This window comes from Apostichopus japonicus, chromosome 7, assembly GCF_037975245.1.
Source record: "Apostichopus japonicus isolate 1M-3 chromosome 7, ASM3797524v1, whole genome shotgun sequence".
NCBI classification, from domain to species: Eukaryota; Metazoa; Echinodermata; class Holothuroidea; order Aspidochirotida; family Stichopodidae; genus Apostichopus; species Apostichopus japonicus.
Window position 1 is genome coordinate 19,681,729 of NC_092567.1, and position 17,999 is coordinate 19,699,727.

The 17,999-nt window shown below is 37.5% G+C and overlaps 1 protein-coding gene and 1 long non-coding RNA gene across 6 annotated transcripts in view; one reads left to right on the forward strand and one right to left on the reverse strand.

Annotated features, from left to right (window-relative positions):
- LOC139969635 (MAP kinase-activating death domain protein-like) overlaps nucleotides 1-10,833 on the reverse strand; it is an 84,806-nt gene extending 73,973 nt beyond the window's left edge. For 4 of the 5 annotated variants that reach the window (XM_071974762.1, XM_071974761.1, XM_071974763.1 and 1 more), the window contains exons 1-3: nucleotides 10,624-10,833; nucleotides 4,199-5,152; nucleotides 2,687-2,984 (exon numbers count right to left, since the gene is read on the reverse strand). In XM_071974762.1, the coding sequence (XP_071830863.1) occupies nucleotides 2,687-2,984; nucleotides 4,199-4,851 (951 nt within the window). In that variant the 5' untranslated portion in view covers nucleotides 4,852-5,152; nucleotides 10,624-10,833. The remainder of the gene's footprint in view (nucleotides 1-2,686; nucleotides 2,985-4,198; nucleotides 5,153-10,623) is intronic. The other variant, XM_071974759.1, reaches the window with a different exon arrangement.
- Nucleotides 1-17,999, forward strand: part of LOC139969646 (uncharacterized) — a 335,050-nt gene that overhangs the window by 108,386 nt on the left and 208,665 nt on the right. The window lies entirely within an intron of this gene.

Genomic DNA, 17,999 nt, shown 5'->3' on the forward strand with positions numbered 1-17,999 from the left:
AAACTGCTTTATAGGATTTTGACGATATACACTTTAATTACTTGCACAGTGCATATATACAGTATACCACAGTGCACACAGTCATGGCACTGTGATTCAAGAAATAATGTGACGGTATCGAGTAGCTAAATGATGTGGAATGATGTGGAGACATATTGCCGCGCAAATCCAAAAAATGTATCGGTAGGGGTTTTTGTTGCACACTGAGGCACAATATTTCATAAGAACGAACTGTATACAGTAAATTTTATAAGCTTCCAAATTGCGAAACAAAATGTGAACAGTGGTACATTATTCCCTGTAAAATTTGTATACATGTTCAGTAGTACAAATGAATGATACTTGCGACAGAAGAAAAGAAAATTGCCAAAAGCCTTGTGGAACGTTTCTAGGTTCAGTAGTACAAACCGTTGTTTATTATGTTATTTACTGTGATAAGGATCTTATTCCCGTTAAATTTAGGGCAAGTCTTATCTGACTTGTGAGTTAGCATGCATTGATCATCATCTATAGTGGGAATGGAAGTAACAGAAATACTGTATGTTTCGACCATGCACAAAGACTTGGGTGTTATTTTTCTAGTTCAATCTTTTTGGCAATTCTGATGACCTTTTAAATGAACAACACATATCGTTAACATTTTAAGTCTTATATTTTTCTTTCATTCATATTTTGGGTTCTTCCTCATTTTTTGACTAAATTTGCATCTTGATGTGACTTTCCCTGTTTGGTTCCGATATCTCCCGCAGTACGCATTCAAGTACTGTACAAATATGACTCCGGTTCTTGAGTCATCATTTTCTGTGTATTGTGTGAGTTGTAAGTCTTCATATTAACAACAACTTCAAACACTGACACCCCCTTCAGGCAGTTTGTTTTCCACCCATGCCAGCCAATACTGAGAATGTTAAACAGTTGGCACGTAAAGGGAAGTGTTCACCCACTTGATCAGTAACATAATACAATCTCAGAAAATGGACAAGATGAGGATCACACAACTTACTTAACGGATGAAATGAAAGCCTTGAAACGATACTTATCCAATCTTAGCGTGATATTTCAAAAATTTACCAAAGTCATGGCAAACTGTTGTATAAACCTACTTTATGTAATATTCTTATGTATATTTGACACACAATAGGTCACTGCCAGTTTATATGTACTACATATACAGTATACAGTACACTGTATACTGTACATGTCATCCAGCAAGTCTGAAAAACTGGGTGACTACACATTGAGGGTCACCAGTGGAAAAAACAAAAACAAAAATTCAAAAACACAAAACAAAAACAAACCTTGTGCAGCAGAGCATTCAATCCCATCAGTTTTTTTAAATGGTTAAATTTGAATAAAACTGGAATTGTTACATAAGTTATTTATAAGCTCAGGGAGTGGAGGGGAGGGGGGGGTTGGAGATCATAAGCCGACTTTGGCATTTAGCAAAAGTGGGGAAATTTGTTATGTAAACATGCAAAGATACAGTACACAAGAACTATCATATTGTTAGGAGTGACAAAGTTGAGTCTTCAAAATTGCTACACAAAACTTATAATTATTCCCTCTGAGTTGTATAAGTTACTGGTTAATATTGTTGTACACTATAATTGCAAACATCTGATTTTACCGATAGCTGATTATTTGGGATGCCAATATTAGCTACTTTACAGATCCCATACTAATATTTCAAAAGAATCCTTGCACACGCATTGCTTGCTCTTGACCAGACTGAGTCTTTTTTTACCAGTACTTAGTAAGCCATGCATCTTGTTCTGGTCACTGCGTAAAATTGATGCCAATTTTAAGAGAATTTCGAAAGATATCCTAAAAATTTGCATCTATACAATAACACATACGTGTTGATAATCAGTTCAACACTTGATTTTGATCTTTGTTTTTCAATATAACTGGCATTGTTATAGTTACAGTGTACTGTATTCAGCAGCAGTTATTTTTTTGACACTTAAGCGACCACAAATGTGGGAGAATCCCGCAAGGGCTAATGGATTACAACTTACACGTCGGGTGGCTTCCAATCCAACATTTTTAACTCAAATTTGGAATCTTTTCAATTTTAGAAAGTCATTTCAGATGGGAAAACCATAGATTGCTCTTGGATGAAAAACCCACCTTACTATGACCCGGCCGAGAATCGAACCCCGAACCTCCCGATTGCTAAGCCTCATTGCTTCAAATGCCACCGCCTTTATCCACTCAGCCACAGCTGTAATAATGTTAAGCTGTAATATTAGTAGCAATGTCTATACAAGTTGTAATCCCAGAAATCTACACACTTGTAAGCCAAATAGCAATGTAAATAGAACCATGATAATCCTAAGTGTTACAAACAAACTCTATGATTGTACCTACAGTACAGTATAGTACCGTATGTCAGATAGCGCTGTAATCCAAAATAGTTCTGCTAGAATTATGACACATGGTCACACAGAGCCTATCTATACAAAGAAGTAAATTTTCCAAGAAACAAAAACTTGCAAAAGGCCAGTAAATAGCCTGGATTTTGAAGCACTGTACATTTTTAACACCATACAGCCTTCAGAGTTTGTTATTCTACTGTATACATGTAACCGATTAACTTGTACCTTAAATGAAAGCCATATTACATAAATCCAGAGGACTTTATAAAGAGAGAGTGTTACTTAAAAAACAAAAAGTTATACTTTACCTTATTTTCCATGATGATAAGTGTCAGCACTTTCAGGCATGTGTCAATGCCGAGTAACTCCAGAGGCAAATGTAAAGGGAAATCTGCTAGAGAGAATCTGGTATGGTCAGGTAGAGCAAATACAAACGGCGGATGGGAGTCCGAATCTAGAATCTCCATCTCAACTCTCGTCTTTCCCGGAACCGGGACGGGAGCGCTCAGCAATCTGAGAATCCAGGTCTCGATCTGTTTCACGTCGTGTTTAATAATCGGTGGTATGTCTGAACAGAGTCCGGCAAGAATTCCCCAAATTGATTCTCTGCAAAATATCAAATTTATAAGATAAATGTAGCAAATTCTAAAAGATCTGATGGAAAATTTCAACTTTCAAATTTTGACACATATATTTAGTACAGTATGCACAGCAAATAATTTAGTATTCAAATCTTGTGTAGAGCTTCTTCAGGGGCTCTGCATGTTTTGCTTTCATTCATTACTACAGTATATATATATGTTTCTGTGTAGAAATCTGCTATGTACAGTACATCTTTACACTTGTGTAGCAACTTGACCAGTTTGCATAGCATTTTGCAATAGATACTGGATATATTATTCCCTGATCACATGGTCAGCACACGTTCATAAATTGATATCATTTGCAAGTACAGTAGGTACTGCAATTTTGGTTCCCCAAAAGGAAAACTATCGAGTCGCTCATTGTGAGGGGTACTACAGTATATGACTATAACGCGGATCGCAACGTTGGTAATTATTTATAATCACTGTTAATTACGTCTAAGACTGCAGCAGACAGAAACGTACAGCTACTGAATTAATCAGGTCAAACATCCGGAGACTATTCATGCTAATTTCTTCAAGAACGCCCTGATTACCTTTCTGGGGAAACATTTCAAACTGTAGTTTTGATTCAGAGATGGTCTGTGTGCCATGTCAGTAATGTACAAGGTATCATATATGTGCAGCAAAACTGCACACTTTTAGTGTTTCAAGCTTATATTTGAATGTTGAAGCAACTTTCACTTTCCCTCCTCACTAACTTTCACCTCTAAACCCCTCCACCTTCTACAGTATCTCCCTCTCCCACCCTCATATATAATAAAAATAGTAACTCTTGCCAAAGAAACTTTTCTTCAAAGATCAAATGACACATGCGGCATGCAAAAACACCGATCAAATTGCTGAACACTACAGAACACATACAGTACAGGACTGCTGAATGTTATAGGTTAAACACTAAATGAACCATTTCTATCTTCATCAAATATCATGCACTTTCATATAACATTGTACGTACTTTCTCACCTACGAATTGTTCTAGCGTTTAAAACTAAATGCAACTTTCCCAAGCTTGGTCAATACTTCTTACAAATTTCATAATTTATATTTACACCCTCATCTGAAAGATATATCGTGAACTGCCAAAGTGTTCTAGAGCTCTTACAACACTAAACGAAACTTTTCAACCTTGGTCAATAATTCTCACAAATTTCATAATAATATTTACACCCTCACCTGAAGGTAGATCGTGAACCGCCAACTTTCCTTCGACTTGACCTCTCATTGCAAGAGTCGATTAATCTCTTCAAGATAAACAGGCACTCCCTGAAGGTCGATATGAATGGGTGATGGCTGATGATACACAGCGAGGTGAGAGAGTTGTTTCGGACTCTTTTCGCTTGCTTATGTTTCCGTCTGCTCTTGGGCGTCTTCGGAGAATCCTCCTCTCCGTCGATGTCGTCTCCCTGCGCATTCAGTGCGTCGTTGCTGCTCGAGTTCTGCCGGGACGACAGTTTCAATTTTTCGTTCCTTGTGTCTAGAACGTTACTCAGTTTTCTCTCCACGGATCTGAAAGGTCGGTAAAAGTTGACACAGATGCCAAATCTGACCCTGGACGTCTCCTTGTCGGTCAGGGTGAAGACGAAAGAGGTGTTCTGTCGGAGACTGTAACGTTTCTGGCTGACCGTGTGGCATCCTTCCGGTTGGCAAAAGAACACAACGTCCGGAGGTAGCACAAAGTCGGCGTGCTCCTCCTGAGGGTACCGTCTCAATAGTTCCGGCGTTTGAGCGACGTCATTGTTACTGTTGGGTTTCCTAGCTCCCACTAGAATCACATAGTCCAACAGTCTGGGACAAAAGTACTTATTACTGTCGCAAGCATCCCCCATTCTGATTAAAGTAATTCCTCCTGATCCAGGGCAAACGATTGATTCACCTGAATTAATATCTCTTCACTTTCATCCCTCCTCACACATCCCATAAAAAATATTGCAAGTTTTAATGGATTGCACTTTTCTTTTATTGATCAAAGACTCTGACTATAAGGAGTGTAATTTTCATATTTCCCAAATTGTAATCAACTTGGAGGGATGTGGTGATACTTTTATCTGCTGACCATGTCATCTTGGTACCCAGAACATGGTACTATTATACTGCCAATCTTCTCTATTTCCTACATCTGGCAAAATCCTGAAAAGAAAATTTGGGAAAACAAAGTTATCTACAGAATTGCTACAGCCTGCTACTATTGTATGAAACTGCCCAGCACAAAAAGATTTTGACCTATAGATCTATGCAGACTGGCTGTGTGATACTGCAACCCCTGAATAGCATCCTGCAGCCCCTGAATAGCATCCTGCAGCCCCTGAATAGCATCCCGCAGCCCCTGAATAGCATCCCGCAGCCCCTGAATAGCATCCTGCAGCCCCTGAATAGCATCCTGCAGCCCCTGAATAGCATCCTGCAGTACCCTTTGACATGGTGTCATAACGTACTAAAGATACAGTTTGTCTTATTTGCACACATGAATGGTAAATATCTTTGTAATGAAAACTTTACAACTTGAATGAACAAATTTAACTTGACATGCCATATAAATGAGTCTAAAAACTTTAAAGCACAGTTGCATAATTTACAATGAAACTTGAATTTAAATATGGGCATGTAACTGTTCATTAAGTACCTCATTGCTTAATACTGTACCTGATAACAAAAATGGTTCCTCCATTTGTAGGTCTTGGGTGACCGATATCAACTTCAAACACTGGCTAAAATATTAGGAAGCAGCTACAGGTATCCACTTATACTGTAGCATCCCTATAACAGTACAACAACAATGTTGTTTACTGTAGCTGTTTGCAGGGCTTGGGTGACCATTCATTAAGTGCAGGTATTGCTTATCTAGTTAGTGAGTTGCTAGGCAATATTTGCCATTGTTATGTGATAACGCAATTTCCATGGCTTTTTGTATGCACTATGTATGCATAGTTAAATTGTACATCATAGGCTGGAGCAAGTTTTAGAGATTTTATGATCCATGCAATATAACCAGAACTACACTGTATGGCAGTACAGTACAGTATGATGTAATGTATGATTACAGTATTTAGTTACAAATTCACTGACATAATCACTTAATATTAACCTCACTGACCTTTCATTTATTTTGCAGACCAATTGTGCATACTTGATTTTAAATTGGAGAGTACTACCTGCATAATTAGTACACAGACAGAACTTATGAGCCGTGTGTATTTAAACTTGTAAACTTGCAGGAAATTTTGAAAATGGAACCAGGTCACCAGTGTTGATCCTAAATTGCAGCTTATTGCTAAAATTTCAAATTGTTTCAAATTGCAATACATTTCTGGAAATTACTGACCCTTCAAATATTCCCATGCAGATATATTGAGAACCGGCCTAAACAGAGAACTACAGGGGTCAGTGATAAAACAAAAGAACAATTTGAGTTTTGTATTAAAACCCCCAAAAATGGTTAGATTTGGCAGATCATGACTGACCATTATTTGACTGTCTAGCATATTTGACAGTAACACTGATGAATTTTAAAATCACAATTAGACAAAATTAGACAATTGGTCAAAATCAAACCGCAAGTTAGATATTTCTTTCCATTTAATTACTCATGATGTAAAAGCGAGCGAGCCTGACATTTCGATCCTAGCAGGATCTTCTTTAGACGCTTTTAAGTTCTATGTCATTGCATTTATTTACTACCCTAGATTTATATTTACATTTTAGATACAGGGTTTACTACTGTATTTGTTTTTTTTAACAATCCATGGTTGTACTATACAGTAAAACAGTTTAGCACATGATGTACACAATGGGCTTTTCAGTGAAACTCTGTGGTATCAATTAGTGAAAGAAATCTGATTGAGTAAAGAGCTCTTTCATCGAGCAGGTTGTCGCTGTTTTGTGACATATTATTGATCTGAAAGCCTAGTATGATGCTATAAGTGTATATTGGTATTGATTATTGACAACTCTGGGTACAAGGTTTATCACAAGTTAAGAACAGTCCAGGAATAGGCTCTCTGAATACTATACACAAGGTACAACAACCTGTGAGGGCATGGACACTCACTGGTGTGTCATTGAATGGTCACTAATTATGGTGCATCACACTGTACTGACATTACAGGGCGCTGGCTATAACACTGCACTTTGGTAAATAGCTCACGGTCACTGAGGTGTCCTCACTGTACGCTCATTGTGTACATATGTGCATGTGTATTGTCATCACATGTGGTCAATGGCATACATTAAATACTGGACAGTTGGCTACAGCTGATGGTCACTGGGATGTCATGCTATTAAGGTCATTGTACTATACCGTCACTGGTGGTGTGTCACAAGTCTACATTATCATTATATGGTCCCTGGCATGTCATGTATGAAAAACTACATTATACTGTACCTCATGGTCACTATGTACAGTGTGATGTTGCACTAAGGAGTGTCAGCTCAGTGTTTAACGCCGGTGCCTTCCAATCATAAGGTCCCAAGTTCGAGACACTCCAAGATTAATGTATGTCGTCCAGTTACAGAGTTGTTGACAATTGACAATTCATAATCATCAACGTTAAATATGAATCTAAGAGACTGACTTCGGTCAGCTTGCGGCTTTGATAAGCCAATGAGGCTTCTTCGCGAGTTCCTGCTTGCAGGAAGATCTAAAATACATGTTTACATATGCACTGCCACTGAATGTGTTACACTAGATTGTCACTACATGTATGGCCACTAGCATGTCACACAGTTAGAGCTGTCACAGCGGGATCAACGGTGTGGGATGTTGTATACTGTCACTGTAAGGTACACCGGTGTGTCACACTGTCACTGTACATAGTCAATGGAATGTGAGCTGCAGCTACATGACAGCATGGTCACTGATATGGCCATGTACATCAAGTTACTGGTAGTGAATGAAAGTATCATGTTAATGTACACTACTCCCATGACCAGTTTGAAGGTATGCCAAACAGCATCACATGTATGCAGGGTTCATATGGAGTTGACAGTTTCATGAACTCGTCCACAGTTTGTGTACATGACGGAAACTAAAATATATTGAGAATAGATTTGTTAAAACACATACAAGACAGCTTTACATAATTTTATTACAAGTGTCATTTGTGTAGCAAATTTATCATTTTTTCTTGATCCTGTCCCTCTCTTCTTCATCTAAACAAAGATAAAATTCATTCCTGTCAATTACTTTTGATAAATATTACAGTATTTAACCGAAATCTCCTACCCTCTGTAAACTTTCTGCCCTCTGAAATCTAACAGGAGATCCCTTCTTTTCTTTTCTTTTTTGCCCAATCATGGGGAATGATGACAGAACTATTGCACAAAACTAACATTTTACCTTGAATTTCTTTAGCATCCAATTTCAGCTAAATTCCTCAATTTAAGTCACACTGGTGGATAAAGTCTGCAATCAACAAGTACGTGTACTCGCAACATGAGAAACTGATACATTTATTTCAGGGACAAATTTCACAGCCTTCAGAACTGCTACATGTTTCTGAACCGTGAATTATTACAAACATATGTTTCTATATTCAACCAATATGAGCATTTCTTGGAGACTACTGCACTATAAGCCAAGAAGAACGTTCAGCATGAGTGCATATATATCTGCACTCTACTGCGATAAATCTGACTGCAGAGAGACCTTCTGGGATTAACTTTAGAGGACACAGATCAATCCATCATACTGTACTTAGCTTACTGTACTGTATATATGACAGCTAGATCTTTGTGAAGAGCAACTGGCAAACTTGCTATAAAGCAAGATCTTGTTCTGTTTTGGAGATCTATCCTAGTTTAAAGGTAATGTAGACCAGGGAGCTGTCATTTTGTAAATCTGAGAAGTCATAATGCCATTAGGATAAATAAACCTTTTTATTTTTGCTCTCTGGTTTGCTGTTAAAGGCATTGAAGACTCGCCCCAAACTGCGTGCCGCGCTCTGAAAAAGTTAACTTTCTGTACTTGCAAGTGAAGTTTTCTTCTTGTCAGTACACACTGCAGACAGTAATGAAACATGATACCTTGTTATCTTTTATCTAGACCTGAGATGTCCATGCTGCTATGTACACTGTGTTGTGGGTATTGACTGTAGCTGTATGTATTGACTGTACACTAGTGTCTAATTACTGACAGATTAGCAAGCTGTGTGTGTATTTTCTGGGATCGATGGTGGTGTTTAACACTTCTGTTACACCTCATTCAAAACAAGGTCAGATTACCGGCATGAGACTTTTCTTTGTGCGCGAGGTCTTCACATAACACAGAGAGAAACGAAACATAATTGGCTGGATGATGTCATATAAATAGATTTGATCAAGTCTTCATCCTTGTGTGTGGAAACAAATGAGTGGTAAAATGAAAGGAAATAGGGATGAGAGGATTTCAGGCTATGAAGATAAACTCTGAGGGGCGTAACCATTTGATGTAATTACTAAATATGGAGGTGAAGAGAAAGGAAATTGGATGAGGAAAAAACCTTTGAATGTGGATATATTATAAAGGATATTAAGAGAGGTTCGCAGGCAGGGAGAAGGATGAAAGCGGGAGGAGGTTAATTCATGGGAACGACAGTTCATCTGTGTCTCTTTTAGTCTGACTACAAACTATGACAAGTTGACTCCACAACAGCCTACAGATCTAGGTCTTCCTTAGGCCTGATGTACAACAGGCCCAGCCTATGTCTACCGCAGACTTGCCTAACACAAAACTTACTTTTGTAAGGTAGCTAGGATACAAGTAAAACCTATATATACTACATCAGTGCAGGTATACAGATTACTTAGCCTAGCCTGGTTTCTTATATCAAGTCTTCAAATAAATAATAGTTGGTTGAATAAATCCAATTAACTTAGGCTAATTGTTTATTAAAATGTCCAATTCTGATTGACGTTTTAAATGACCGATTTTGTGGATTTTGCGGGCCTAGGTAGAATAAGGCGAAACAATATACAGTGCAACAGTGCATACACAATGCCCAGACAATTGTTATCTTTCTGCCATACAAAATGTGCTTTACCGCAATGGCGGTAACATGAGGGAATGGCACTTTTTCTATGGCGGAAAGAGCACATTTTCTATGACGGAAAGTACTGTACCGATGGCAGAATGACACGGCCCCCTAGCATTATGGCTAAATGTTGCCTAGCTATGCTACATCAGTCTCCTGTATAAAGTGTGGTTGGACTGGACAGGGGTTGACCCTAACTGAACTAAGTTCTAAAGTCGGTCTAGGCTTATGGCTACCTTAGTTAGGCCTAGACCAATGCTGTTGTCATGTCACAATGACAGTTATATTCATACTGTAGGCTACCCTTTTGATAGTTATATCAAAATGGTTACGGTTATCCTAACGGCACGAGTTGTCAGTACTTTTGTATCAATGTTGCTTTTATTATAAAAATTTACAGAACTCTCTTTAAGTTACACATAGGCTACAAGGTTATAAATATAAGTAGCCTACATTACATTATTGCTTGGTAACACTATAGCCATGGCATATGACAGACGGCTCCGTACGTACTGAACTGTCACAGTAAAGTCAAAGCTCAGTCAAACGTCCAAAACAATGCAGAAAAACAGTTGTTCATCCCCTGACACTTACCTATATCTACGAAACGGGTTATTTTTATCAATCAAACAACCTTACCATCCAAGAATATCTGGTTCTAAGCACGAATCCAAATCCAGCATAAAATCTTAGGTTCAAGTTTCTGGACATATAATACGTTAGCCAACCTTACTGCATGATAGGCAGAAACATATACAGCTGTGTTGCGGTTTATCCAATCGATCCTGGAGTGAAACTGTGGGTGTTGGTAATATGTATATAGTACGTACGGACCGGACATATGCACACATGCTGTAGTAGTGTCTCTTCTTGCGCATAAATTATCAAAACAAGAACGAAATTTGGAGGGCGTGAGTGAAAAATACTGCGAGTTTAACTTAGTGAGAATTGACTTGGGTGTTTATACTTGTCCCAGGCAACCACCGAAGTTGCCCTTGTTAATCGGAAGTTTAGGACTCTAACTTGATATAAATGGATTTTTAGCGCTTGAAATAACAGTTTGTTAATTAATCGCTCCTCTTTTTCTCTTGGAATTTACCAAGAGCTAAATATAATGGATGCAGACGAAAGGGTTAAGACAGTAAAATTATGTAAAGGAAACCTATTATATTACCATGTTTCATTTTTTTCCCCTCAAAATAAATAGTTTGATGCAAAATTTAACATCATCAGTATTGCCACCACGTTACCAACTAGGTCATCAACCAAAATAATAGTGACTCGTTCTCAAATTTCAAGATAAACAATTTTTAGCATGCCTGAAAAGTTGATCCCAATATTGATGAGCTTTAAAGTGGCCATGACACGAAAATTTCAAAGTCCTATATTTTTGGGATCCATCAAAGAATGTTCTCTAGAACATGTATCAACCAATCTGCCAGTTTAAAACTTGATTTTTCAAGTCGAAAATTGAGAATGAATTTACCCTTTTCGGCGTTTGAAACTTTGTTTACTCGAAAATTTTCCGATTCGCATGACGTCATGTGACGTCACGTTTTGAACACATTTGTTGTCGCTGTTACGATCCTCCGAACATACCATTCACGTACACAGTAGACAAGTACACATACCACTAGTAGTTACTAAACAAAACACCGATCACAAGTGCGATATCAAATCAAAATTTCCTGTGAAATGGCGGATCCAGAACCAATTGTGGCAACCGAAGTTCAAAGTGATAATGGTTCTTCACTAGGCAGTGAAACTGGGCTATAATTAGAGTGCCCTTTCTCATATTCGAAGCAGAGAGTGAAGGCGATGATCATTCCAATATTGAACCGAACGTTGAGGGTGGAGCGGAGGTGTTAGAACCGTATCAGTTCGAGCCTGTTAAACGAGCCGAAATTGAAGCTCCACAACATATCGAAGAAGAAATCCGTTCGAAACCATTGCAAGGAACATACAACGTGGTAAGAATTTATTAACGAAGGATTTAAAAACAAAATCCAGTCCATTTTGTGCATGTGTTGTTGGAATTCGCGGAACACCCTAAACCGTATGGTGCGTTGTGTTACGGTAACTTACAACCGATATGTAGAGTGTGTAGTACTAGTAGGGTTGGTTGCATACTGAAAGTTTGGCTCGGGGATGTAAGTTGCATTATGCAGCCATGCTAGGTAGGCATATGTGTTATTTCATACTCATTATTACTTGGCTAGTACTTTGGCCTGGAGTTTTGCAAATCAATTTTCTGAAACAAAAGAATGTTTCATGATACACGGAAGGTGTAAAATTACAACAAATGTAACCATAACTGTACATTGTATGCCTGCTTGATATTGTGGACATCATGGCCAACATTAATACATTTTGAACTTTCATAAATTTTTTCCCAGGCAGTACAGATACATAGCCTACGGTCAACAGGTTCAATGATACTTGGGGTTCCTAGCAAGACAAGTCAGGGTTGTGCTACCATCATGTGCAGTCCAAAGGATCAGAAGTGATTTTCCAGCCAATGGTCATTACACTGGATTCAAGTTGCCAGGAGAAAACTCATTGTATAGGAAGCCTTGGTTGAGAAATTCCTCCAGAAACACCTTTTCTAAACTACGATTGTGTTGGATTATCAATCCGTCAGGGTTCCCTCAGTGTTGATATATTGAAATTCAAGACTTTTAATTCAGGATGAAAAGGTTATTTTCCAGACCCAACATCAACAATGAAAGAAAAGGCATGTTTTGAAGCATTTGGACACAAGTATTGGCGTGACCGTGATGTCATATAATATGTGCATAAGGGAACGGGCATTGACCTTTTTAGGGGCATTTACCTCCCAGACGTTTGATTCGTACCTTTAATCTGGAAGCCAAAATATCCATATCACCAATGATATTTGACAGAAAAGTCATAATAAAGACCAATGGAGGCAGCAGAACTCTTGAATGTTTAGACTTTGTTTCTTCAGCAGCAGTTGGTTTGTTTTGTAGTCTTTCTTCAAAAACTCAGCTGTACACCCTGTTAATGGTCTTCGATTGTTTTAATGCGTGTGATGCTGTGTTTCACATTGCCCATCAGTGTTGTACGTGTCGTCGTGCTTGTGTAACATTTTTGCATGTGAGTTATTCCGTGCAGTGTTTCTTGGTTTAAATAACCCTTTATTGTATTTGCTTCTGGATTATTCTAATTAATTTGTCATAACAACGATTGATAGCGATGGACATGCAACTGCTTTGTAGGCTTAAAGCCAAAAAATTCATGTAAGTTGTTTTCTTTTAACCTCCTTTGATGTCACAAATTACATCAGTGTAATTTAAGAATGATAATGTTTATGGAAAGTACAGTTTTACTTTTAAGTCATATAATACAATGATTGTTGTTAATGTTAGTTCAGATTGTCCAGAATGACTGTCTAGAACTGATGTTGAATAAATTTTGTTCAATGATTTAACACTTGAACTATGTGGTGTGAATTTTTGGCTCTGTGACTTTAAAATAAATCCCTTTGAGATTTAATTAAACACCCTTTGGAATAAAATCTTTTTACCTACCTATTTTGACCCATCCCCATTACCCCCACTCCCTCCACAACATAAAAAATGGTTTTCCTGGAATAGGAATAAGAAATTATTGCTATAACTAACTGATCCAGCATATTCCAGAAATAAATTGGGGCACTGAGATTTGTTCACAAGAAGATGTAACCCATCGCTTCTGAAGCTAACCTCATAGCTTTTTAGTATACAATAGAGCAATGAAGGGGGTGTTAATTTAGATGATACAGTAAAATCTCTTCGTCTATTGCGACTTCAGTGTAGTAACGCTAATACTATAGTACTACTAGTGCTCGGCACGCTACCTCCTAAGAATCGCCACTTGCCCCATTGGAGGTTTCCTGTTCCCCGATCTGGTCTTCAGAGTAGTTTTTTGTGGATTACTTGACAGAAGAATGACTCTTTTATGTCGAACCGTTAAAGTCCATTTGTTTTATTTCATAACAAAAAGGAGGGATCGTAGTATGCTTCCGTGAAGTGTTCGCTTCATTCGGAGCTGCATACTGGCTAGGCCCAGTGAAATCGGCGCTGGTGTTGTGCACTAACTTGGTCATAATCGCCGTGTTTTTTTCGTCCTTCAGCCATCGATGAAGGCTAATTGCATGGGTAATGATATTTATGCAGCCCCCAACAACACAACGGACCGGCATTTCTCTCGGATAGTTTACAACAGTTGTAAAACAAACTTGAAATTTCTAACGATATAGCGTAATACAGTGGTTGTTCTCTCAGTGTAAATGTGCGTGTACTGTATATGGAACGGTATGATCGTCGCGCATCCGATACATGCCTGGGCTTTGCACGTGTGTTCCTAACATGACGTCATCATTGTCTTGTTGTGAAATCGCATTCTCAGATATCTATTTTCGGATGCGAATATTAAAACGTTAATTACTAATTAGTCCTTGAGGTTTTCAAGGTGTTGAGGATAGTTTTGAACATAGATTTTCTCATACATTCAGAGGAAGTTACTCTCGATGAGTTGGATTTTTCGTGTCATGGCCTCTTTAAAGTAACAGTGTCCATTTGACTTATTCCATGTTGATAGCATGACATGGTCATTTCTAGCATTTAGGACTTCCTAGGTTAACTGGGCCTGTTTACTTCACCGGTATAAAATGTAGAAAAGGGTCACAAAGAGGAGTTTGTTCCAAACAACAAGCACATCCACCCGGCCGTGTGATCCGTAAACCCCGATTATCATTACATCCCAGCTGTCAAGGCTGCTCCGATCGTGCCTGGTTGCTGTCTTAATTCGTTATTCTTGTATTTGATTTGTTCTGCAGCAAGTTTTACAACCGTGCCTGGTTTTTTCTTTTATTTGTTAATTTCACAACATGATGAAATTGAAGTCATAATAGCTCACGGCATTAAATTTACCATAATATTATTGGCAGCAATGCGTTTATATTGCTACAGTTTATATGTCAATTGCAAACTGAAATAAACTAAAATATAAAACCACATACAAACTAAAGAAAACACATTTTTGGGTCTGTCACAAATGCGGGGGAAGCAGTTGACTAGTTTGATCATCTTGATAGGATATATTCGCTCGATCAGAGCCAACATTGAGGTCGAAATTTATTCGATACTGCAGTTTGTGTGAGCGGGAAAACCGTTGTTTTGTTGAGACAGACAGACTTCTTCACAGGTAATTATTATAATTTGGTTATCGGCTAAACTCCTTCGTCGTGAGGGACGACAGGTATAGACTATACTTAGTTACGGATATCAACGCCCCCGTAGTTTGAAACATGCGAGATTTCTCAAGTTACAAGAGGCAGCTCGGAAATATGCCGTATGGAAGACTAAGTGTATATTAGAATGCAGCTGTGGACGAATATAATTTTGCCTTTTCTGAAAGTAATTAAATACCGTTGTTAAGAATCTGAAATCTAGACAATCAATGTTTTTCTTGCTAGAGGTGTAACGTTCATCTGTTATTATTCTGGTATGTAGCCTATTTCTTTCAAGAGATCACTCTATCATGAAGCTATTCCAGTTCCAGGATTGTAGGCTATGTAGCGGGAGGGGGCACTGGAAAGCGAAATACGGATGTCGAATGGTTGTTGGTAGCCCGTAAAAATCTAACAACATGTGCTTCAATTAGACTATTGGAAGCATTAGGCCACATATTTAGATATAGACTGCCTTCCCTGAGCACTAGCACTACTTACAGTAGCATTGGGTTTCCTCTGGATATTGGCGCTATATAAATTTGCATTTATTATTATTATTATCATTATTATAAAGATATATATAATTGAAATTGTAGTGAGTTGTAAAATCCAGAACAGTGAAAAAACTTCCAGCCTCCACCGGGATTCGAACCCGGGCCCCCCGCTTTATATGCGGACACCCTAAACACTAGGCTATGGACGCTATTGTATTTTATGTAAATTACCGATCTGCCCCAATTCTCGAACCCTTGCCCACACACGCTCGCCCACACCCCTCCACCCTCTGCCCATAAACACATATAAACAAAGGTGAAAATATTCCGTGGTAAAATTTACAAATGACAGCATGCATCATTCAAAAACTATTTGATCGGACATGTTCCATTTATTGATTAGAATTTCCTTGAATTCTGCATTAATTAACACATTCCGAGGTTACTATACAGCAGAGCATATACCACAGCAGTCATATTAGTGACTTTTGCGTAGGATTAAATAATTTTGTAGATCAAATTTTGAAAGCACCTTTTGCTTTTTGACGTTGATAAATATTTCCATGCAATTTTTAAATCTTCAATTACAACCTAGTACATTAAATTGACTGGTCAAATTTAATTTTAAATGTTTACATTTAAAAGTCGAAAGTTTGGACTTTTCTTCTTAACTTCGCTTGGCACATGTGGCTTCTACTGTTATATGAAAGCAAACCCTGACCGATTAAAATTGTTTGAATGGAGTCAATGACATTTTATGAGGGGAATAACTGATTAACCTTCATTTGGTGACAAATATCGAATATCAAGGAGGAAGTTGCCTTTCTTGGTTAATTAATTGTAATTCTTATTATAAGAATGTATTCGGTATAAGTTTCATCAAAATTGTCGACCAAAACGCAAAATCAAATCTGCCTTAAAGATGTAGGATTTCAACATAATAGGCTATATCCAATATAGGTAGCACTTGTATAAGTTGATGTTGTTTATCTTCTTCATATAGAAATATTAACGAGGTAATAATCACGTGGGGTAAAAAATCATGAGAGAACTCCAATATATTAAGTTAAGCAGATGTGTTTATTAAACCGTATTCAAGCAGATCATTAAAACAACTGACATATAATGTGATATATGGTGACATAGCACAAAGAACCATATGATTATAGATATTCAGTAACTCCTCATTATAGTCATATCTAGAGAATGGTACTGCATTTTATTGAACTATGAATGAACTATATGAGTTAGTATACGCAGTACCTTGCTACATACTACAGTGGATTTTCTCTCATAGTTTACCCAGCTTTGTTAGAATAACATAAATAATGTAATAATATAAATTTCTAGAAAGCTCGTATTATGAGAACATTAAACCTTTGAAGAAATGTATATGAATGTTATAATGCTTTATAATACTTCGTCAGCCTGTCATATATCAGTCTGGCTGGTTTCAGTGTATAAACCCAGTAAATTCTGCCACAGGATAAATTGACTTAATCTCTTCTGATTTGTAAGAATTTCCCAAGGGTTTGAAACAAAGGACAGCTTCTTATATTAGTCACAATGGTATACTTGAAAAGCTGTATGTTCTGAAGCACATACTTCATCTCGATAAGTTGTTGACTCTTAAAATCCACTGCTATCAATCCAGAGTGTGTAATATCTATAGTACACTTCTAATTTTTAATTTCTGTAAATTTTAAAAGGACGAATATTTTTGGAAAATTCACGTGTTTGAACTGTCGAAGTGATGTTTAAATTACGTCGTTGAAGTTTCAAGATTTTTTTTTTAAAGTAATTTGAACTATTAATGGTTGTCGTAAAAAAATCTCACTTTAGGTGAAATTATCTTCAATCCAATGGAGTGTTAATGATGCGTTACAACTTAACGCAATCTGTCTGTCGTGTTATACCTTTTAGTATTCTGGCCTCTTTTTCTGCAAAGCGCGGCTTTGTCTTAAATAGCACTTATGTTCTAAGGGCCGGAGAAAGGAAAAGAAAGAAATAAATAAAGAAGCCTGATGATGATTTTCAACCGACTTTGTATCTTATATTCTATTCCAGAACTGCAAATATTAAAAAAAGATAGTCCATAGTAAATTATGAATTAATAAATAAATAAATACAAAATCACCTCGAATCAAAGTTAATCTGTGTAAACACCAGGAAGTGTTTAAAAATTTGCTAAAGGTTCTCGTAAGAACTATGATTATTGACCTTATGGGGCGGTACAGAAA